The sequence below is a fragment of the Gobius niger genome, assembly GCF_951799975.1.
Source record: "Gobius niger genome assembly, chromosome: 2".
Taxonomy (NCBI): domain Eukaryota; kingdom Metazoa; phylum Chordata; class Actinopteri; order Gobiiformes; family Gobiidae; genus Gobius; species Gobius niger.
The window spans coordinates 43,200,500-43,223,869 of record NC_136853.1 but is presented as its reverse complement, the minus strand read 5'-3'; the positions used below and the strand labels follow the sequence as shown (position 1 = coordinate 43,223,869).

The 23,370-nt window shown below is 40.7% G+C and overlaps 1 protein-coding gene across 1 annotated transcript; it reads left to right on the top strand.

Annotated features, from left to right (window-relative positions):
• The first annotated feature begins 65 nt into the window (after positions 1–65).
• Positions 66–23,308, top strand: copg2 (COPI coat complex subunit gamma 2). The gene is made up of 24 exons (XM_079552407.1): positions 66–226; positions 610–662; positions 2,384–2,464; positions 2,603–2,674; positions 4,412–4,491; positions 4,615–4,690; positions 6,317–6,409; positions 8,510–8,596; positions 8,663–8,820; positions 10,393–10,526; positions 11,530–11,597; positions 13,109–13,297; positions 13,372–13,467; positions 14,912–15,155; positions 16,421–16,496; positions 17,984–18,087; positions 18,171–18,296; positions 18,369–18,437; positions 18,510–18,691; positions 20,569–20,698; positions 20,861–20,958; positions 21,915–22,053; positions 22,130–22,228; positions 23,111–23,308. Exons 1-24 carry the CDS (start codon positions 190–192, stop codon positions 23,239–23,241), a joined length of 2,622 nt encoding a protein of 873 aa, XP_079408533.1. The 5' UTR covers positions 66–189; the 3' UTR covers positions 23,242–23,308.
• Positions 23,309–23,370: the final 62 nt, after the last annotated feature.

Here is a 23,370-nt window from a genome sequence, read left to right as displayed (position 1 = left end):
AAACAACAACAACAGCGCCCTCTGTTGGTGTCCGCTTGTCGATACGTAGACGTTGCGCGTGACGTCATTTCCGTCGACGTGGACCTGAGGCGGAAGTGTGTTTTCCTTTTGGCTACGTGGAAGTAGCTTTTCATTTTTACACAGGAGAGAGCAGCTTTTGCCCTCGTCCGGCACATCCATTCCGACAAAATGATTAAAAAGTTTGACAAGAAGGACGAAGAGTCTGGTAAGATAAAAAAGTCAACGCAGTAACTGGTAAACGCCAAATGTTACGTGGAGGTGGTGGTTTAGCTGCAGCGGCTAACTCACTCAGTCGTCATATTGTTGAGCCTTAGCCCAGGTCAGGGATATATGTTCGCCTTACTCTAAAACCTGGGATTGTGTTGTTGAAATATGTGTATTTATGCCATTGTTCGTCTCTGTGACTGACATGATTTATTGTGGAGCGCTTAGCTTGAATGCGCTATGCTAGCTACTTAGCATGTCTAGACCTTTCACTGACGGTGCCCACTTGTAATGTTTACGACCAGAAAACACCAGTGTCGTTATATTTTTTATTCATTTTCTTAAATGTGCAAGTTAGTTGAAAATCTCCGCTTTTGTTTGAAGGAAGTGGCTCGAACCCTTTCCAGCACTTGGAGAAGAGCGCGGTGCTGCAGGAGGTAAGAGCTGTCAGTGACGGGGAAAACAGTAAAAAGATTTTTAGTTAAATCTATGAGAAGTTTTTTTTTTTAAATTTCCCTCGAGATTTAAACATGCAAATTTGCCAGAAAAAAATCTGTCCAGGCCTGGCAGATGGCTATGAGCTGTAGAGTCTGGTTAAAAGCAATATGTTATGATAACCAGTGTTGGGGATGGGGTTGTCACGATAATTACTTTATCGCTGTTTTCAATAAAAAACAGATAAACGTTTTATTTTTGGGCTCGATATTTATATTTTATATTTAATTTATTAGCATTTCCCCCTATTCTTACATTGTAAAACTTTGATTTCTAACTGAAGCTAATTGAGTTTCATTTTATTTCATGTTTATTGCAGCTTGTGTGGTATTTTAGGATCAGATTATGCACTTCTAGAACAAAGCCTGATAGTTGACAGTATCTAGTATCTTTAGTCAATAATATTGTTTATCGCGATACTCTCGCCTCAATATATATAGCAACTTCAAATTTGTTATTGTGACAGGCCTTGTTTAGGAGTAACTAAATACATGTATTTAGAATACTCATTCTGAGCAACTATGCTGGTAAAGTTACACTTTCAATTGACAGTATTTTGAATACAGCTACTTTCCAAATATTAAGGCAATACATCCCAGGACTCAATCATTAAACGTTAGCTCCATATTGCACAATATTATTAAGAAATAATATTTTACTCCTGTTTTTCCTCCTAAAATAGAATGAAGATATAAACGTCTTATACCACAGTTCATGCAAACACTGCACATGTGTCACATGATGCTGAATCTGTTTCTCCATTTGCCAAGAGAGTTAGAGGCTGATGGCGCAGACTGGTTGCCTCGCTTCCATCAGTCTACCCCAGGGCAGCTGTGGCTACAATAGTAGCTTACCACCACCAAGTATGGAGTGAATGAATAATGCAATGTAAAGCGTGTTTGAGTGTCCAGAAAAGCGCTATATAAAACCGCTGCATTATTATTATTAAAGTATTCAAAGTATTTCAAATACAGCACTCTGATAAATAACGGAATATGATACAAAATACATTTTAATCAGCTTTAGCTGAGGAGGAAAGAGACGGCATGAGGGGGCAAAACGATCGCTCAGCTCCTATGCAACACACGCCCAGATCTCAGCGGAGGGTGTCTTGTGATAAAAGGCCGAAACACCTAATGATAGGTTGGTTCACAATTGACACAATTGCTGAATAGGTAACAACACCCTGAGTAGGTTAGAAGCTAAGGTTCTGAAAACAAGAGTTTCTCCCAATTCAATGCAGAGCTGAATCACCTGGGATTTAAACATCTAGTCCTTTGGTTAATTCAAAGGCAAGTATTCAGTAACTAAATACAATTTCAAAGCATTCTCCCCAACACTGATGATAATGCTAGTGATGGTAAGACGAAGCCCCATGAAGCATTGAAGAACCGCAGCCAACTGCATCACACATGGTTCACAGCATCAGAGTGCTTTATGTAAATGTATAACATGCTGAGACAAAATTGTGACTTTTTTTCAGGCAGATTTGCTATTTTTTTCTCACAAATTTGCATGTTTCTAAATCTTGTGCATCTGCAACTTATTTTTCTCATAGAACTGCATTTTTAAACTCAAATCTTAACTATATGGCCCGAGTACGGCGTCATAATGTGGCAAAGAAAATGTGTGTAACCATGTGTTCTGTTTCTGTCACTCTTAGGCTCGCATATTCAACGAGACCCCCATCAACCCAAGAAGATGTCTGCACATACTGACCAAGATCATTTACCTCCTCAACCAGGTTCGACATTAAGCTGCCTTATCGATTTCTTCTTCCTCCTCCTCTTCTTCTTCTCCTTCTTCTTCTTCTTCTTCTACTTCTTCTTCTCCTCCTCCTCCTTCTGAAATGCTCCGGCTTCATCTCTGTTTCGTTCCTCAGGGCGAGCACTTTGGCACGACGGAGGCGACTGAGGCCTTCTTTGCGATGACCAGGCTGTTTCAGTCCAACGACGTGAGTTTGTTACGTTATTTAAACTTCATTAACCTTTGCCTTAACCCAGCACTTTGTCTCCAGTTCGGCTTTACCCAAATCTAAAAGCTTCCTGACTGGAGCTGACAGCCTTTAGGCCAGTGTCACGCCTTATTTGAAAGTGAAGTCCTGCAAAACTGCTCGCCTTCGTGGATTTCTTCCAATCGAACTTTTTTACTATTGCACAGCGTTAAGTTTTGCAACATATTCTTATTTTGTTTTAGTCTTTTGACAAAAGATTTATTACATTTTAGTCGATATTTTGTCAAAAAAATGATCTTGAATTTTGGCCTAGTTTTAGTCGACCAAAATTGCATGTGATTTTAGTCGACTAAATTTAAGACGAGTTTAGTCGACTTTGCATTTATAATATTATTACCTCACAATTCGATACGATGCGCGATACACGGCTTACGATAACGATTATCTCACGATACGCCGATACTGCGATTATCGATATATTGCACAAAAATATCCATCAATATTATCATCCATCACAATTAAAACATCAAAACGTGCTACTTTTCACCTACTACATATTATTCATCATTTACAGTGACTTTGGTCCAAGTGTTTAACACTGTAGTGCTGCCCCCTGCTGGTCTGACTGAATTCTTGATCATTATTGGCCTCTGTTGAAATCAGTGGAGCACAGCTGCTCCATTAATGCGCATGACGTCACTCATTAATATAGAAACAGACGGCCTCTCTGGAATCGCCCATATATGGTCATTTTTGAAAACAGTTAAGGGGGAAAACAATTTTGAAAAAATGAAAATTTTCTCCAATTATTCAAAAACTACTGTAACAAATACTGAATTATGAATATAGTTTATACTAAATAAGGATACAAAGACATGGAGAGGAGCAAAGTGGTTCAACAGCCCATAAATACATGAATAACGGAGAATGCTAACATGATGCTATATGTTAGCATCGGGCTAATGCTAACGGTTAGCTAGCGCTTGCTACAACTGCCATTTTTTCACTTCTACTGAACAATCTGCTGTGAGAAAATATCCATATGGGCCCGATTTACACTTGACTTTATTTATGTGATAAATAAGTTCATATTCCACCAGAAAATGGCTAAAAAGAGGGAAAAATTGTGTTTCTCTAAAGATTCTATTTTCCCCCTCGGCGAAGCCACGCCCCCTTCTATGACGAGATGCCGTCTGTGTCTATGCATGACGTCATCAAAAGTATCTATCGGTATCGTATCGTCCCGCCAAAATGTCGCGATATACTGTATTTATTAGAAAATCGATGTATTGTCACACTCCTACTCAGTGGGAGTTTGGATGATTTTAGTCTCTTTTCATTTTTATTTAGTCTTATTTTAGTCAAAAAAAAATATCTGTTTCAGTCATAGTTTTAGCCTCATGAAAAACGGCAAAAATATTAAAATTATGACTAAACATTTTAGTTGACGAAATTAACACTGATTCCAATTTCTTAAACACAAGTTTCCAAAGTGCTGCACAAGAAGATAAAACATCGCTTTCTTGTTGATTTTTGTTGTTGCTTTTTCATCACTCTTTGGTCACACTTTTTCATTGTGTTAATGTTGCTTTTCTGGCACGTTTTTGTTGCTCTTTTGCCGCTTTTGCCGCTTTTAGATCTGGATGAAGCCAAACTGGGGAAAATGCTCTCGGTTCATGTGGGGGTTAAGAGGTTAAAAGACTTTATCTCAAAATGAACTTGTACTGTTTTTGTCAGCAAACTCTGAGGAGGATGTGCTACCTGACCATCAAAGAGATGGCCAACATCTCTGAGGACGTCATCATCGTCACCAGCAGGTTTGTCACACTGTTCAGTCTATCAACAAAATAAAAAAGAAATTTATACTCTCAGAACATACCTGACCACCTGTATGAATGTACAGAGGCTTTCATGTAATATTTTGTTTTTACTCTGTGCAGTCTGACCAAGGACATGACTGGGAAGGAAGACGTTTACCGAGGACCGGCCATCAGAGCCTTGTGCAGAATCACTGATGTGAGTTTGACTGGTTTAAAGGGATCCTGCTATTTTAGCCATCGCAAAGTAAAGTATAGGCATTTATATGATGTATTGTACCTCTACTACTATGGAGCTCTCATTTTTGTGATGAATATAAGTATTTTCTGGAGGTATCTTTCAAACCAGGAAGACAAAACGCTTGGATTGAGCTAACTCCGCCCCCATTTCTCCGCACATAGATAAATACGGCATCTCGTCATAGAAGGGGGCGTGGCTTCGCCGAGGGGGAAAATAGAATCTTTTGGGAAACACAATGTTTCACTCTGTTTAGCCAATCAATTTTCTGGCAGAATATGAACTTATTTATCACATACAAATAAAGTCAAGTGTAAATATCAGGTCCGCATGGATATTTTCTCACAGCAGATTGTTCTGTAGAAGTGAAAAAACGGCAGTCATAGCAAGCGCTAGCTACTGTTAGCATTAGCACGATACTAACATGTAGCATCATGTTTGTATTCTCGTTTTTTTAATGTATTCATGGGCTGTTGAACCACTTTGCTCCTCCCCATGTCTTTGTATCTTTATTTAGTAGAAACTATAGTCATAATTCAGCATTTGTTTAAGTAGTTTTTGAATAATTAGAGAAAGTTTAGATTTTTCACCAATTTGTTTTCCCCCTTAACTGTTTTCAAACATGACCATATATGGGCGATTCCAGAGTTGCCGTCTGTATCTATACAACTTTTGGAGTAGTAGAAATATAAATATCACATCAAAATTGAAGTTATTTCACGATGCAGTTATAAGGAGTTGACATTTGCAACACAGCTTAAAGGGACTATACGGAGTTCAAAAATGTTCAAATTGTGTATTTTCCTCCCCCTAAATGTTCCAGCCATGTCCTAATGTGTAGAATGAGCTCAGACCTGTTCACCACAACTGCCTCTAAAATCCTGCACTGTCGCTCAGAAAGGTGTTACTTCGGGTCAGAAGTGCCGTCATGCACGAGCTTAATATAGAACCTGCAGTTACACGTATGACCTGAGGTGGCAGTAGTGAGTATAAAATGGCCAACTTGCATCTAGCCCCTTTAAAGCAGCACTAAGTAACGTGTTTACCTTAATAAATCCTCTCTGTAGTCCCTGTGGGGGTAATACAAGTGTTTATGGGATGATTGGAGGGTCTTTCATCTCCCCCTGGTGTCTGGACAGAAAACCATGTTTGCAACTTGACTGCCACCGGTCCGGAGAAAGCAATACACACTAATGGAATCACGAAGAAGAAGCTAACATGCTAACGGGCGAAGCTAACTGCGGGCTAATGTCACTTTAAACAGTATTAACAGCCAAGTTTGAGTGAAAAAAATTATTTCCATTGTATAATTGGATGCACAGTAACCCTCTCTCCCTTCGCCTTTCCTGTCAGCGTAGGATTTACTCTCCAAGACAATTAATAAGTTAAAAAATTGTAACTTGCTACGACACCTGCAGTTGCGCTTATGGCCTCTAGGGGGAAGAGTTACTTAGTACTGCTTTAATAAAGGATGAGGGAAGAATACTGCCCACTCCGAGGCTTATACTTCAGCTGCTGCTCACTCTGCAGTAAAACACTTCCAAAAACGAGCCTAACTGTAATACTTTATTGTAAACTACCTTACAGACCACCATGCTGCAGGCCATTGAGAGGTACATGAAACAGGCCATCGTGGACAAGGTTCCCTCTGTGTCCAGCTCCGCCCTGGTCTCATCCCTGGTAAGACTTCATCTGACTGAGATCTACACTCAACATAAAACAGAAAACGCTTGGAACTTGTTAATGTGCAAAAGTTCAGTTTTATGTGTAGTTTTTCCTAGTTCCACTTTAGCCTCGTTTTGGTCCTGATTTAGAGGACGTTTGTTTGTGTTTGAATAGAATAGAACATATTGTGTTGAGACGCTTTTGTAAAGAAATTGTTAACGCAATATTTTACACCCAATGTCATACAACCCTAATTTACTCATGCTCTACAGCAGGGGTAGGCAAAAAGTCCTGGTGGGCCGATATTCATCATTGCCAAAATACAGAGGGCCGAACCTCATCATTATAGCCTGAAGTAAAGAACTTTTTTTTCTGCAAATGCTAAGTGGTTCTCAAGTGGTTTTGTTTTCGGGACCCACCATTAACCTTGGATGACAAGCCAATGACAATGACAATGGTATAAAATATAATATTTTCAACCATTTTTTTTATTGAAAAAGCAGTAGATATGCTTTAAAGAGATCAAACCAACCCAATAATATTAATTTTAACAGACTCTGGTGTGTTTCCATGCAGTTTCAGATGGAAAATATGGATGAAAAAAAAAAGGTTCCCTAGACCCACTGAAAATGGTTCCTCAACCCACTTTTGGGTCACTGTTCTATGTTATACGTGACCAAGTGGGATGTTCTGCCAGGACATTTTAAAAACACTGCATTTTTAGAGTATTTTAACAGGTGTTTGATCTCTTATTTGCGTTATAATATTTCTCAAAATCATCTTAGGAGCCAGAGGTTCTGTCCTGAAGGGCCGGATTTTGCCCACCCCTGCTCTACAGTAATGTACAAAAAATTTAGTTTTAGTCTAGTTTTGACCCTGATTTTGTGTTTAAGTCTTATTTTGACATGCAATTAAACTGCTTACAATTTTGCTGAAATTGAATGGAACGTTTTATGTTGAAATGTTAAAGGGATATTTCAGGATTTTTGACATGGGGCCTCATTTCAGAGTGATTTCTGGAGATATATATTTTTTTAATTCATGCAGTCCTTATATTTGAAGAGTTTAGTGGTGCTAGGCTCGTGCATGTCTATGGTAACTACTGCATTAAAACAGTCTGACCACAGAGCACCTGAGGCAAATCACTTGTAACACCAGACTATACCATATAAATGTCTGTGTTGACTGAATATTTATAACCATTTTGCATTTAAAAGATATTATTTGAGCAGCATCAGCTTCGTGGTTGTATAAGCTACGCAGCGGCGGAGTGATCTGCTAGAAAATAGTCCCTCATGATGCAGTAATTCATGTGATGCAGGTCAGTTATTCTATCGGTAGTCTGGTGCAGTGTTAATTTCGTCGACTAAAATATTTAGTCTTTTAGTCAAAGTGATATTTTTGTCGACTAAAATTGGACTAAAACTAAATTAAAAGTTTCTCATGAGACTAAAACTATGACTAAAATGTCCAGATATTTTAGTCGACTAAAATAAGACTAAATAAAAATGAAAAGGAGAGACTAAAATCATCCAAACTTCTATTGACCGTCTGAAAGAGCCTCAGATCATGTAAATTCTCTGCCAAAGGATCAGCTCTGAGCTTTGTTCATGTGGAGCAGCTCCATGAAGCAGAGGAACAACATTAAATATGATTATAATGAATATTATAAATATAAGTCGACTAAATTGGTCTTAATCTTACTAAATTTACTTGCAATTTTAGTCGACTAAAACTAGACTAAAATGGAAAAGTTTTTTTTGGACTAAATCTTGACTAAAATTAAACTACATTTTAGTCAAAAGACTGAAACTAAAATAAAATATGTTGTCAAAATTAACACTGGTCTGGTGTTATAAGTGATTTTCCTCAGGTGCTCTGTGCTTGGATCAGACTGTGTTTAATGCAGGCTACTAGTTACCATAGACATGCACTAGCACTAGACTAGCATCACTAAACTTGTCAAATATGCATGAATAAATTTTTTTTTTAAATCTCCATAAATCAGCAACACTCTGGATAACTAGGAAATGAGGCCGTATGTAAAAAACCCTGAAATATCCCTTTAACGTTAAGATTTTTTCCACAATATTCACGACGAGTATTGTTTTGCAGCACATGGTGAAAGGCAGCTACGACGTGGTGAAGCGCTGGGTCAACGAAGCCCAAGAAGCCGCGTCGAGTGACAACATCATGGTCCAGGTTTGTTTCCTGAAGAATTCCCTTTGAAAAGGGGCCGGATGTGATCGTGTCCGTTCTCCTCCGCAGTACCACGCGCTGGGCCTGCTGTACCACCTGAGGAAGAACGACCGCCTCGCCGTGACCAAGATGCTCAACAAGTTCACCAAGTCCGGCCTCAAGTCTCCGTTCGCCTACTGCATGTTGATCCGCATCGCCAGCAAACTGCTGGATGAGACTGAGGGAGGGTGAGTAACAACACGTTTGAAGCCCCGGCACAGCGCGAGGGAAATGTGTGTGAACGCTGAGGAATCTCTCACATTTCTGCCTAAGTTGACGCTCACATCAAACAGGATGAATCTTGGCCCATCCCTCTTTACAAAACTGTTGCAGTTCAGTGAGATTCCTGGGTTCACTTACTTTTTCCTTGCTGTTACATGTTATAGCCATTAACACATTGAGTGCCAACAGTCCAGACCGTTTTTGATGATATTTGTAGCACCACAGCGTATTCTACGGTTCCTGAGAAATCTAAGTTCAACAGAGGCCAATTTAGATCAAAATCATTATTTTCTTTATTTTTTTCTACATTCTGAAATAATTAGTGTTTTATGCAACACTCTCCTTTCTGATTAACTCCTCTCTCCAACTTTCTCCTCCTCTCTCCTCTCTGAACGGACACTAACGTTATGGGAAGAGGCAAAAGCCTAAATATTTCCGTTTCAAGTCAATTTTCAACGACAACATTGTTTTTAAACTCCGTGTGTTGCCGCAGATCGATCTCCTTTTATGGCGTGTGCATTTAAACAGGCTGGTTCTCGGATTGAAGACTTGAACAGGATGTTTCTCAGTCGTCCTTGGACCGATTTTGACCATTTAAAAACTCAGAGAAACGTTAAAATCTCAACTGTTTCCATCTGTCCATTGGAAGCCGCTCTGCTTTGTCAAACGCGCTCCAAAGAGAGAGAGAGAGAAGTGTCGGCTCTGCAGCTGTTCGCAGCACCTCGCCCTCTCGGACTAAAAAAATAGAAAAGCAACGCAATAATATATTTGAAATGTCCAGATCTTGACTTTTTGCTAGATTTGATCGTCATTTATTTCACTTCTGTTCATCACAGAGCAGTGTTCATTTCATCGACTAAAATATTTAGTCTTAATTTTAGTCAAAGTGATATTTTTGACGACTAAAATTGGACTAAAACTAAATTAAAAGTTTTTCATGAGACTAAAACTGTGACTAAAATGTCCAGATATTTTAGTCGACTAAAATAAGACTAAAATAAAAATGAAAAGGAGAGACTAAAATCATCCAAACTTCTATTGACCGTCTGAAAGAGCCTCAGATCATGTAAATTCACTGTCAAAGGATCAGCTGAGCTTTGTTCATGTGGAGCAGCTCCATGAAGCAGAGGAACAACATTAAATATGATTATAATGAATATTTTAAAAGCAAAGTCGACTAACATTTACTAAGACTAAAACTAAATTAAAATATGTTGTCAAAATTAACACACGCAGAGCTATTAGAGTGTCTAGTTTCGTTATGTGTTAAAAATATGATGACATGTAATTGTTTGGGAGGTGTTCAAGCCGACACTGTTTATTCATTCTTGTGATTTCAATAAAGCTCAGACCACATTTCATGACCAATTTAGGCAGAAATTCGAGCAATTCCAAAGCGTTCACACACATTTCCCTCCCACTGCAGCTGTTTGAAATCAGACAATCAAATGAAACTCTGCAAGTCTCAAACTCGAGTTTCAGATGAATTAAAAGTCAAGCTAACGTAACATCCTTTCTCTTCCTCCTTGTTTCCGCAGCCACGACAGCCCGTTGTTTGACTTCATCGAGAGCTGCCTGAGGAACAAGAATGAGATGGTCGTTTACGAAGCGGCGTCGGCCATTGTCCACATGCCCAACTGCACGGCCCGGGAGCTGGCGCCGGCCGTCTCGGGTCAGTGCATTCACTCACAGACACGCTTTATGCTCCGTCCACACCAAACTCGATTAGGGCGTCAAAAACGCGCGTCACGCCCGTTGTTGGACGCCTGTGCTCATTCAAGTCAGACGCTCGTAACCAAGCGTCAAGACGCTCTCGACGCGCGTCAAGAGAAGAGCGTCGTCGTGGAGCGCGTTGGGAGGAACATCTCTGTTGCCGTTGTCAGTTATCAGTTTTCAACATGGATGACATAGAGAGAGTGGCTTGGCTTTTATTGCTTCATAAAGCCAGACAACGTCGTCTACGGGCTCGTCGGCGCCGTGTCTGGATTCATGAGATCGTCCGAAGGCGTTCTCAGTTTGGCGAGTTTCACCATTTGCTCCAGGAGCTGCGCTCGGACGAGAGTCGCTTTCAACGGTACTTCCACCGCTTTTAATCCTGGTGTTTAGATAAAGAAGCTCTGATGTGTCTTTCTAAAAAAAAAAAAGTCCCAGAGCGGCTGTAGCTCCGGTTCACAAAGAAGCTACGTCCGTGACTTGCGACTTGTTTACATCTGTGGGGCTGGTGTAGAATCTGCCCCGGTGGCTCAGCTACAACGTACGTCACTATGGGGAGAAAGCTCCTGATTGGTCGACGCTCGCGAATTTCGCCAAAAAGTTCAACATTTCTCAACTCGAGCGTCGGCCGCGCTCGACGCCCTGGAGGCGCGTCAAACGCTCACCAAGCGCGAAAAACCTCAAAACGCGCCGCGGAGGAGGCGCGTGACGCGCTGCGGGACATCTTGACGCCCCCCGGAGGCGCGTCCTCCATGTATTTTATATGTAAACCTGACGCTTTGGAGGCGCCAAATCGAGTTTGGTGTGGACGAAGCATTAGTCTGTAGCGTTTGGTAATGTAGTAAAGCTTTGAATTTGACTTGCTGCCACATGTATAAACCCAGATTTAACGCTCTCAGGCCGAAATGTTTCAATACTTTGCCACTTGTGTGTTAGTTTGATGAATCTTCTCGTTTCCACAGTCCTGCAGCTCTTCTGCAGTTCTCCCAAAGCTGCGCTGAGATACGCTGCTGTCAGGACTCTCAATAAGGTACGTTTGGATTAGAACGAGCGTTTGATTATTGTGAATCCGACCCTCAGAAACAGCAGCAGTGCCTGAAGCTGGAGTTGAACCATCAAGCTTCCAGTTTACAAGCGAATGTTTAATGTCCCGAATATGTGGGTAGTTTAATTATTGTATATTAGAGGTCGACCGATATATTGGCCGACTGATATATCTCCGGGACCGACTGGGACTTATGCTAAAGCTTGAGGCAACAAGCTAACGCTAACAGCAACTAATCAAGGCTGGGACAGAAACTATGACCAGATCACGTAAAGAAATACAAGAAGATCGGCCACAGCTGTAGTGGCCAAGTATTTGTATTTTAATTTATGAAATAACTGATCTAAAATAACATGATCACATCACATTAGCTGTTAATATTAATACAACATAAGGCCTGTCATCTAGCCAAGGATATAATGTAGAAAGGTCCAGTTATCCTTGTTTTATTTTTTACATTAGTTTATTAATTGATATAATTGAAAAATGGCAACATCTTGACTGTATTGATCTGACACGGGAAAGTGAGGAGCATTCACTTTTAAAGGGGCTAGATGCAAGTTAGCCATTTTATACTCACTACTGCCACCTCAGGTCATATGTGTAACTGCAGGTTCTATATGAAGCTCGTGCATGACGGCAATTCAGACCCGAAGTAACAACTTTTTGAGTGACAGTGCAGGATTTTAGAGGCAGTTGTGAATAGATCTGAGCTCATTCTACACATTAGGACATGGCTGGAACATGTAGGGGGAGGAAAATACTTAATTTTAACATTTTTAAACTCTGTATAGTCTCTTTAAGAGAGGGGTCTTGTTATTGGTTAATGTTGAAAGATACTCAAACCCCCCCCATTGGTATCAGAAGGTACGGTAGTACAGCGGTTAGCGCTCACGCCTCACAGCTAGAAGGTCCTGGGTTCGATTCCCATCTGGACGGGGCCTTTCTGTGTGGAGTTTGCATGTTCTCCCCGTGTCTGCGTATGTTTCCTCCGGGTACTCCGGTTTCCCCACCACTAAAAACATGTACAATAGGTTCCCCTCTGGGCCCAGGACTCCCCTGAAAAAGAGATTCTTAATCTCAGTGGGACTATCCTGGTTAAATAAAGGTCAATAAAATAAAAATAAAAAAAGAAGCAGAAAACCTGTATCAGTGCCTACCTACTAATACTACCTACAGGAATATTTTAAATAAATCAGCTCTATGCCCCCAATAAAGCACCCCCGGCTGTCACAGTTAATGCTGACACAGTTTACAGTTAACAATCTTCATACACAGAATAGACCAGACATTTGGAAAAAACAACCAAAAGTATCGGCTGTGAATATCGGCATCGGCCCAAAAAATCGCCCCCGGCCTTAGAAAAACCCGACTCGTCGACCTCTTCTGTATATAAGACCTTACTGAATCTGAAAAAAACATTGAGCAAATCAGAAGTAAAAACATCTGTATTTATGTTTTCATAAATAACCAACACTGACCTGCCCCTCCTGTAGGTGGCGATGAAGCACCCCTCGGCTGTGACGGCCTGTAATCTGGACCTGGAGAACCTGATCACGGACTCGAACCGCAGCATCGCGACCCTGGCCATCACCACGTTGCTGAAGACGGGCTCTGAGAGCAGCGTGGACCGGCTCATGAAGCAGATCTCCTCCTTCGTGTCCGAGATCTCCGACGAGTTCAAGGCGAGCGCTCACGAACGCAGTCGCAGGTCCTTCTGAAGAGAACGTGTGTGTGAAAACTCCTGTTTCTGTTGCAGGTGGTGGTGGTTCAGGCCATCAGCGCCCTCTGCCAGAAATACCCCCGAAAGCACAGCGTCATGATGAACTTCCTCTCCAACATGCTCCGAGACGACGTGAGTTCACCTGGACTCACTCAAGCCTCAGAAAAAGAGACGTTTGGACCATTTTAACCCCCACTTTAACAGAGCACATCTACAGTTCAGCTTTACCCAAATCTAAAAGCTTCTCAACTGGAGAGTTTACAGCCTGTAGGCCAGAGTAACGCCTCGTGTGAGAAAAACCTTTTTGTTGCATTGTCGCCGCATTTGTCACATTCTTGAAGTGTCCTCGTCATTTTTCATGTCATTTTTGGACATTTTTTTTTGACACTTTTTTGACAATTTTTTGACACTTTAAAAAAAAAAAAGACACTTTTTTTTTTTAAAATGACAATTTTTTTGACATTTTTTGACACTTTTTTTTGACAATTTTTTTTACACTTTTTTGAAATTTTTAGACACTTTTTTTGACTATTTTTTGACTATTTTTTGACAATTTTTGACACTTTTTTGACAATTTTGAAGAAATTTTTTGACACTTTTTTTGACTATTTTTTTTTGGACTATTTTTGACATTTTTTGACAATTTTTTTGACGATTTTTTTGACAATTTTACCCAAATCTAAAAGCTTCTCAACTGGAGAGTTTACAGCCTATAGGCCAGAGTAACGCCTCATGTGAGCAAAACTTTTTTGTTGCATTGTCACCGCATTTGTCACATTCCTCATGTCCTCGTCATTTTTCTTGTTATTGTTGACACTTTTTAGAACATTTTTGACATTTTTAGACACTTTTTTTTTTTTTTTACATTTTTTGTCAATTTTTAGAGAATTTTTGACACTTTTTTTTTAGAATTTTTGCACTTAAGTCAAAAATTGTCACAAAAAGTGTCAAAATTTTTCAATATTTTTCGACAATTTTTGACAATTTTTTTAACACCTTTTTTGGACCATTTTTTGACACTTTATTTTTTACACTTTTTTGACAATGACACTTTTTTTTTGCCTTTTTACACTTTTTTTTACACTCTGACATTTCTTTAAAAAAAAAAAACTTACGTGTCACTTTTTTGTTGACATGTTTTTGTCTCTTTTTTGCTTTTTCATTGCTTTTCTGCAACTGTTTGTCTTTTTCATAGTCATGTTTTTGTCGCTTGTTGTTTATTGTGTTGTTGCTTTTCTGGTGCGTTTTTCTCACATCATTGTTGCCTTTTTTGTTAGTCTTTTGTGGCTTTTTTTGTTGCCTTTTCATCACGTTATTGCCGCTATTTTGCAGCTTTTCTCATGAAGCTTTTAGATTTGAGTAATGCCGGACTGGAGATAATGTGCTCGGTTCAGGCAGAGATTAAACTGACAAATAACATTACAGTAAAGTCTAATCCAAACTAAGCGGAGACTGAACCAGGGACTTAAGCACATCGATGTCAGAACTGAGTCTAAAGTAGTTTATTATCTTTGAAATGAAGAATGTGCCCTGGGTGGACATTCTGGCTCTAAGTGTCTGAGTTTGTTCTGCTCAGGGCGGGTTCGAGTACAAGCGAGCCATCGTGGACTGCATCATCAGCATCATCGAGGAGAACCCGGAGAGCAAGGAGACGGGACTGGCCCATCTGTGCGAGTTCATCGAAGACTGCGAGCACACCGTCCTAGCCACGAAGATCCTGCACCTCCTGGGCAAAGAGGGTCCGCGAACGCCACAGCCGTCCAAGTACATCCGCTTCATCTTCAACCGCGTGGTGCTGGAGAGCGAGGCCGTGCGCGCAGGTGAGGCCATTTATCAGGGAGTCATTCTCTTTAGCCTCCTCATATGTGTCACTACAGTTTACAAGTGAGAGGTCATTTGTTGATGAAAATATCTGTATCTAAGATGCCTCAGTGTTTGGGGAAGTCTCAGATTGTCTAAATATTATGTACTGGGGCAATAAGCCGAATGCCGATCAATCAGGCTCCTCCTCGACTACCAAACAAACCACTCCGCTATTGAAATGTGTGAGTTCAGGCAGCGGAGCGAGAAGAACACTGAAGTATATTGAGCCATAACCATGAATAAGGCTTACGGGCATTGGTTTAAAGACCATAAGTCTCAAGTGATTTTTCGTGCAAATATTTGTGTTGTCAATATCTTGAAAGCGAGAGAAAAGTCAGGACGGCGGCTCCGTAGGCAGGAGCGGACCATAGTGGACCATAGTGGACCATAGTGGACCATAGTGGACCATAGTGGACCATAGTGGACCATAGTGGACCATAGCAGACCATAGCAGACAGGACCTGGGATCAGCCCGACACAGACACCGCCTGTCTATGCCGCCACTTTTTAAATCATGTAAATTTGTCTTTAAATCACAAGGGAAAGTTTCAAAACGGTGCTGATGTTAAATATAGTGGGTAAATTTCCATCTGTGAAATTAGCGATCGATTAGCTGTACACCATCAGATCACTCGTAAAAAAAAAAGTAAATTTGGCAGAGCCTGTATGTGTACGTGGATCTCTGTCACAATTAAAACAAAGATTTTGTTTACTGTCCACCTCCTTATTGACAAAACAAAACAAGGATTCTATGTTTTTGCTTCTCATTCAGTTTAAATGTTCTGAATATTGGCGTCATGAGGCCACAGTTTCAGACCCTGGACTTTGTCCAACAGTCGCCTTCAAGGGTCAGAAATGTTTTTCTCACATAGTTATTCAAACTATATGAACAACGACTAGGCTGGTCGTCACTTTTGAAGCATCTCTACATATGAACGGTCATTCAGTTCTTCCGTTTCTGACTATCTGTACGCAACCCTGGTGCAAAAATAGACTTTATGCTAATTAAAGTTAAAACCATAGAAATGAAAAGTTAAACGGTCCAAATCAGAGCTTTCTTCGTTGCTTTACGCTAGCCATCAATCTTGTTTGGTAGTCAGAATAAATTCCATTACCCATAATGCAACGGACGACCCGAGATGGGCATTCGGCTTATTATCTGGGAGGCTCGTGTCATTATAGGAGCTGTACAAATGCTAACGGGAGCCATGTTTGTTTGCAGCTGCGGTCAGCGCTCTGGCTAAATTTGGAGCTCAGAATGATGACCTGCTCCCGAGTGTCCTGGTCCTGATGCAGAGGTAAGAGCCAGGACGGGTTTACTCACATGTGGTTCGGTGGTTCAGTCTCTTAAATGGTGCTAACCCAATTAATTTTATACATAAAAAACATTAGCGCTGTGTGATGATGTCATCAGGCCGCGCGGCTCTGTTGGACAGGTGTGAGGGCTGGCCAGCAGGGGGCAGGAGTCCCTATAGTTTAGAAACGTGAGCATATTAAAAACAAATGCTAGTTTTTAAAGAAAATGTAGTCCAATAATGTTAAAAATGAATAAATAAAATAAAGACAAATAATCGGTTGAATAATCGTGATTTCAATTATTACTAAAATAATCGTGATTATTATTTTTTCTATAATCGAGCAGCCCTACCAAAGTGATACAAAAGTAAAACATAAGATGAAAACAGTACAATACAGAAAGTGCATCAAACAAAAATGAATAAAATCTGATAAAATGTCTAAAATCTCAGGCGACGTCAAAGGCCGAAGTGCGTTTTAACAACAGATTTAAAACCATAATGTGCAAACGCAGCTCATTCCATCATTTGCCATAAATACTGTATGAGTTGAATCTTCATTTGAGAATCTAACACACACACTGTGAGTTTATATGGGCGCATGTTGAGCTGTGTTCATTTTGACAACATATTTTAATTTAGTTTTAGTCTTTTGTCAAAAATGTAATTCGATTTTAGTCTAGTTTTAGTCGACTAAAATTGCAAGTAAATTTAGTCAATTTAAGACGAATTTAGTCGACTTTGCATTGATAATATTCATTATAATCATATTTAATGTTGTTCCTCTGCTTCATGGAGCTGCTCCACCTGAACAAAGCTCAGCTGATCCTTTAACAGAAATTTACATGATCTGAGGCTCTTTCAGACGGTCAATAGAAGTTTGGATGATTTTAGTCTCTCCTTTTCATTTTTATTTAGTCGTGTTTTAGGGCAGCACGGTAGCGCAGCGGTTAGTGCTCTCGCTTCACAGCTAGAAGGTCCGGGTTCAATTCCCACCTTCTGTGTGGAGTTTGCATGTTCTCCCCGTGTCTGCGTAGGTTTCCTCCGGGCACTCCGGTTTCCCCTACCACTAAAAACATGTACAATAGGCCAGGGTGAATGATGTGTGTGAGTGAATGTATGGTGGTGTCAGAGGGTCCGTTGGCGCAGACGTGTGTAGTCGCGAAAGCGCTTCTGACAGTCTCCCCCAGGGGAAACTGAAGCTACAAACGTAGTTTAGACCACCGAGTATGGAGTGAATGTACAATTGTCTCATGTAAAGCGCTTTGTGACCATGTCTGTGAAAGGCGCTATATAAATAAAGATCTTATTATTATTATTTTAGTCGACTAAAATATCTGGGCATTTTGCTCATAGTTTTAGTCCAATTTTAGTCGTCAAAAATAACACTTTGACTAAAATTAAGACTAACTATTTTAGTCGACGACATTAACACTGATGTTGAGCTGTGATTCTGCTTCATTTTGAGCTACTTTTGTTCATTCTTTCAGGTGCATGATGGACAGTGACGACGAGGTTCGAGACAGAGCGACCTTTTACATGAACGTTCTGCAGCAGAAGCAGAAGGCGCTCAACGCTGCCTACATCTTCAACGGTAAAACTCACATTTCAACGTTGCACTTGATGTTTAGCTTTCGTGTTCAGCTCTTTTGAAATGAAAGACTTTGCTGGTCTCAGGTTTGTCGGTGTCGGTCCCCGGTCTGGAGAAGTCTCTTCATCAGTACACGCTGGAGCCGTCGGAGAAACCGTTCGACATGAAGTCCGTCCCGCTGGCGACGGCCCCCATCACAGAGCAGAAAACAGGTACAGGCGCCGCCCTTCAATCACAGCCAATGTTAAAGCCATTCCTAACACTTTCCTCTATTTATCATGAAGAAATCGCCCCAATCGCCACCAGCAAACTGCCGGAGAAGCTCGCCCCGTCCCGCCAGGACATTTACCAAGGTGAAGCCTCGCCTTCATTTGACGGTTTCCTCAATGAGAAACAGAATCGACACGGTGCGTTTGTCTTCGCAGAACAACTGGCCGCGATCCCGGAGTTCCAGAGTCTGGGTCCTCTGTTCAAGTCGTCCGACCAGGTGCAGCTCACGGAGGCGGAGACGGAGTACGTGGTGCGCTGCGTCAAGCACACGTTCGCCCGGCACATGGTGTTCCAGTTCGACTGCACGAACACGCTCAACGACCAGCTCCTGCAGAAGGTACGGCCGCCTTTCCCCATCGTCTCGTTTAATTATAATCAAGACGACACAAAATCCAGCTTAATATGAGCACACGGACCAATTGTCATTTGTATACTCACTGCTGCCACCTCAGGTCTTAAGCGTAACTGCAGGTTCTATATTAAGCTCGCACATGACGGCACTTCGGACCCGAATTAACAACTTTTTGAGTGAAACCAAGTAATGATACAGACTCATCGCCTGCAAAGTGAGATATGTCAAGCCTTTGTTATAATTTTGATGATTATGGCTTAGTCCATTTTCAAAATATTCTAATCTTATGCGATTTTTTTTATTTGGAGTTTTTACAAGCTGAGCCATAATAATCAAAATTACAAATATCCCTTAATATATCTATCATATATTAAGGGATATTTCAGGATGTCGATAGAATAATTTTTTAAAATAGAACTGACCTTGCATCACATGACTGACCGCATTTCGAGGGACTATTTTCTAGCAGATCACTCCGCCGCTGCGTAGCTCATACAACCACGAAGCTGATGCTGCTCAAATATAAGTTATTTTTTAAATGCAAAATGGTTAAAATTATTCTATCGACACAGACATTTATATGGTTAGCAGTGTTAATTTCGTCGACTAAAATATTTAGTCTTAATTTTAGTCAAAGTGATGTTTTTGACGACTAAAATTGGACTAAAACTAAATTAAAAGTTTTTCATGAGACTAAAACTGTGACTAAAATGTCCAGATATTTTAGTCGACTAAAATAAGACTAAATAAAAATGAAAGGGAGAGACTAAAATCATCCAAACTTCTATTGACCGTCTGAAAGAGCCTCAGATCATGTAAATTCTCTGCCAAAGGATCAGCTCTGAGCTTTGTTCACGTAAAACACATTTGCATTGGTTAGCGCTAGATCGTCTGCTCCGGAGGGATGGTCTGCTGTGAGTTTGTTTAGATCTATGAGTTGGTTTGTCTAAAAATACAAATAATCCTAATCCTTAAAGTTAACCCCTTAACTCCCACCTGAACCGAGCACATTTTCTCCAGTTTGGCTTTACCCCAGTCCAAAAGCTTCTGGGGAAAAAAGCTGTGAAAATAGCAATAAAACAATGATGGAAATGTGACAAAAAAGTAACGAAAAATTTATGAAAAAGTGGCAAAAATGTCACAAGAAATTGACAAAAATTTACGAAAAAATGTCAAAAATGCGACAAAAAAATTACAAAAATGTGACAAAAAATTGATTAAAAATGGATGAAAAAATGACAAAAATGTGATAAAAAAAATGACAAAAAAATTACAAAAATGAGTTGAATACCCAACAAAAAAATGTTGGGAAAAAAATCTGATGACGTGAGGAAAAACATCCTCTCGGTTCAGGCGGGAGTTAAGAGGTTAACCATTTCCCTGGCCCTATCCTTAATTTATGTCATGATATCTCACGTTTTCACAGCAGACTGTCCCTCCGGAGCAGACGATCTAGCACTAACCATTTGCATTTCATGACGCTACAGTTAGACATTAGGTTCACTTGATGCAGCCGAAGAAGAAACGGCCTCAGGATTCAGAGCGACCGTCCTGAATGAAATGAAATCTCCACCGGTATTTTTTTACTTCATCTTTTATAAATATTTATAAACTTTTTTCCCTCGCATTTGTCACATTTTTATTGTTATTTTACATATTCGTCACTTTTTTGTGGCTTTTTCAACATTTTTTGAGAAATAGAAAAATCTTGGACATCAGTTGTTTACTAACCTCAACACCACAAGGGCGAGAAAGAAACGGCAATATTCTATAACTCTTGAGTATTGCTAAAACGAGAGAGAGCTGCTTATTATATCTCGTGTTATAGGAAACTGCTAAATGAAGAATCTTTTTGTCTCCAGGTGGTGGTGCAGATGGAGCCCTCGGAGTCCTACGAGGTGGTCCAGTACGTCCCGGCGGCGAATCTGCCCTACAGTCAGCCGGGCTCCTGCTACACTCTGGTGCAGCTGCCCGACGACGACCCCACAGCAGGTACAGGGGGCGGGAGGAGAGGCAGTGTAGAAGCAAAGATGATAATTAACCAAACACATTCTTCAGGTTTGAAATATGAATTAAAGAAAATGCAAAGTGACTTGAATGGGGGAAAAGTCTCGATGTGATTGTTTTAACTTATTGTGCATGTTTTGTGTCCAGTTTCCTGCACGTTCAGCTGCACGATGAAGTACCTGGTGAGGGACTGCGACCCAAACACGGGAGAGCCCGATGACGACGGCTACGACGACGAATATGTGGTACGTGGGAGGGAAACTGATGTCATAATACAGCGAAGTCTGAATTAAGATGAAACTATTGTTTGTCCCACAATGGGGAAATCACTGCATCAAGTAAGAACTAGGGCTGGTGCCGTTAAACGATGCCATTCTGGCTTTGGAACAAAACGTTTAGGTCCCACAGTATCGAAAAATAAAAGTATCGAAAGTAGGGCTGAGACAATTAATCGACAATTAATCGATAATTGAAATAGTCAACAACTATTTTAGTAATAGATTAATCATAAGAGCAAAAATGACGTGAAAATTGTGTTTTTTTGAAATCCTACTTTGGTTTTAACGTTATGGTCTCTAGTGTTTTGTACATTAAAAATGTCATTTCCCCAATTTTTTCCTCATTTTATATACAGTATATATGTATATGTATATATACATATATACTGTATATATAAGCTCCCTGTTCTAATTTCTGTAAAGTATATTGTTAAGACGGTTCTTCTACATGATGTTTATAGTGTCTGATAAGCCCATGTGGGCTGGGCTTATACGTGCATGACACTTTGGGTAAAAAAATGAGGACAAGTGGGGGAAATTGATAAAAAATATTCTATTCAACAAATATTTGCCCAATTTGTTTCCCCTTCCTCCCTATATTGGCTCCACTTTCCCTCCAACTTTTCCCCAATCTTCCCTTATTTTTAATAGCCCTAATTTTTCACCTATTTCTTGCCATTGGAGATGAACCCGATATTGTAAACTTGCAGATCTTCCACACATTCTGTTTTCTGGTTCTTGACGACGACTATTTTAGTATCATTAAAGTACCAATATCTTAAGAAATGTAAGGACAATGAGAAAACATGAATACAAGCTACAATATGAATATAAATACTTGTCAGTCTTGTAGAGTAAAAACAAGGCGACTGGACAGTCTGACCCTCATGTAATAAAGTCCTGGTTTCCTGCTTGTTCTTCAGCTGGAGGACCTGGAGGTGACCGTCGCCGACCACATTCAGAAGGTTCTGAAACCAAACTTCGGCGCCGCGTGGGAAGAAGTCGGGGACGAGTTTGAAAAAGAAGAGACTTTTGCTCTGGCGTCTGTACGAACGCTTGACGGTAAGACACGGTTTAAGAACATGATGTACGATCCTTCTGATCCTCCAATGACTCCTCTGTGTGGTGGCGTCTCCAGAGGCCGTGGGGAACATCGTCAGCTTCCTGGGCATGCAGCCGTGCGAGCGCTCCGACAAGGTTCCAGAAAACAAAAACTCACACGTCCTTTTCCTCGCAGGTGAGTCCAGTCAGTTTTTACTGATTTAAAACATTTTTGAAACGCAGAATCTGAAAATGACCTTAAGTTATCCTTTATTAATCTCTGTAGAGAAATTTGTTCTCTGCATTTGACCCATCCACAATGTAGCACAGCGGTTAGCGCCTCCACTCCACAGCAAGAAGGTCCCGGGTTCGATTCCCTCCTGGACGGGGCCTTTGCGTGGGGGTTTGCATGTTCTCCCCGTGTCTGCGTAGGTTTCCCCTACCACTAAAAACATGTAAAATAGGTGAATCCTCCAGGCTCCACATGGAGACTGGTCCCCGACCATTGCTCCTTGTTCCTACGGGGACAATAAAGTAAACAAAGTCGCTGGGGCTATAGGAGCAGAGAGCTCTAGCGTGTTGCCCCCATTTTTTTTTTTCTTTACAACCAACCCCAGTCTCTTCCTAGTTGTGGACGGGCAGGCGGCAAAATTTGCCCAAGGGGTAAACAATTGATCTGATTGGTTTTTGGATTCATCAAAATGGTCCTAATTCACTTCACAGAACTTGGACACCAAAGTTGTTGATTTTCTTTTAAGTTTTTTACTTTGTAATAAGACCTGGGCTCGTGGACAGATTTCCCTGCCTTACAAAGCATGCGCCTAAATGGCCCGTTATTGTAATAGGTCCTCATCCAAACCCATTCTTGGATTACCTATTTAAATCTCACATTAACTGCCGTGAGTCATTATTTTCATGGAGACGAGCTGGAGTCGTCCTCGCTGACACTTTGTTCAGTTAAAAAAAATGAACGATGTTGTGACTTTAAGCCAGTTTTGTTTGTTCAACTTTCTTTCCCTCATGTCTTCCCTGAAACCTGTTACCAGAGCCTCATTCCTTAACGCCTTCTCTTCCTCAGGAGTGTTTCGCGGCGGCCATGACGCTTTGGTCCGCGCTCGCTTGGCTCTGGCGGACGGCGTCACGATGCAGGTCACGGTTCGCAGCGGAGACGAGACGGTCGTCGACATCATCCTCGCTTCTGTCGGATAAACCTCTGGATAAACATCTGGAAACCAACACGTCACTAACTTCTCCATGTTTTATTACTTCCTGTGTTCCTCCTCGTCTCGGAAAGAATATCTATAAACTACAATAAATGATATCAAAGTTAAAATAAAA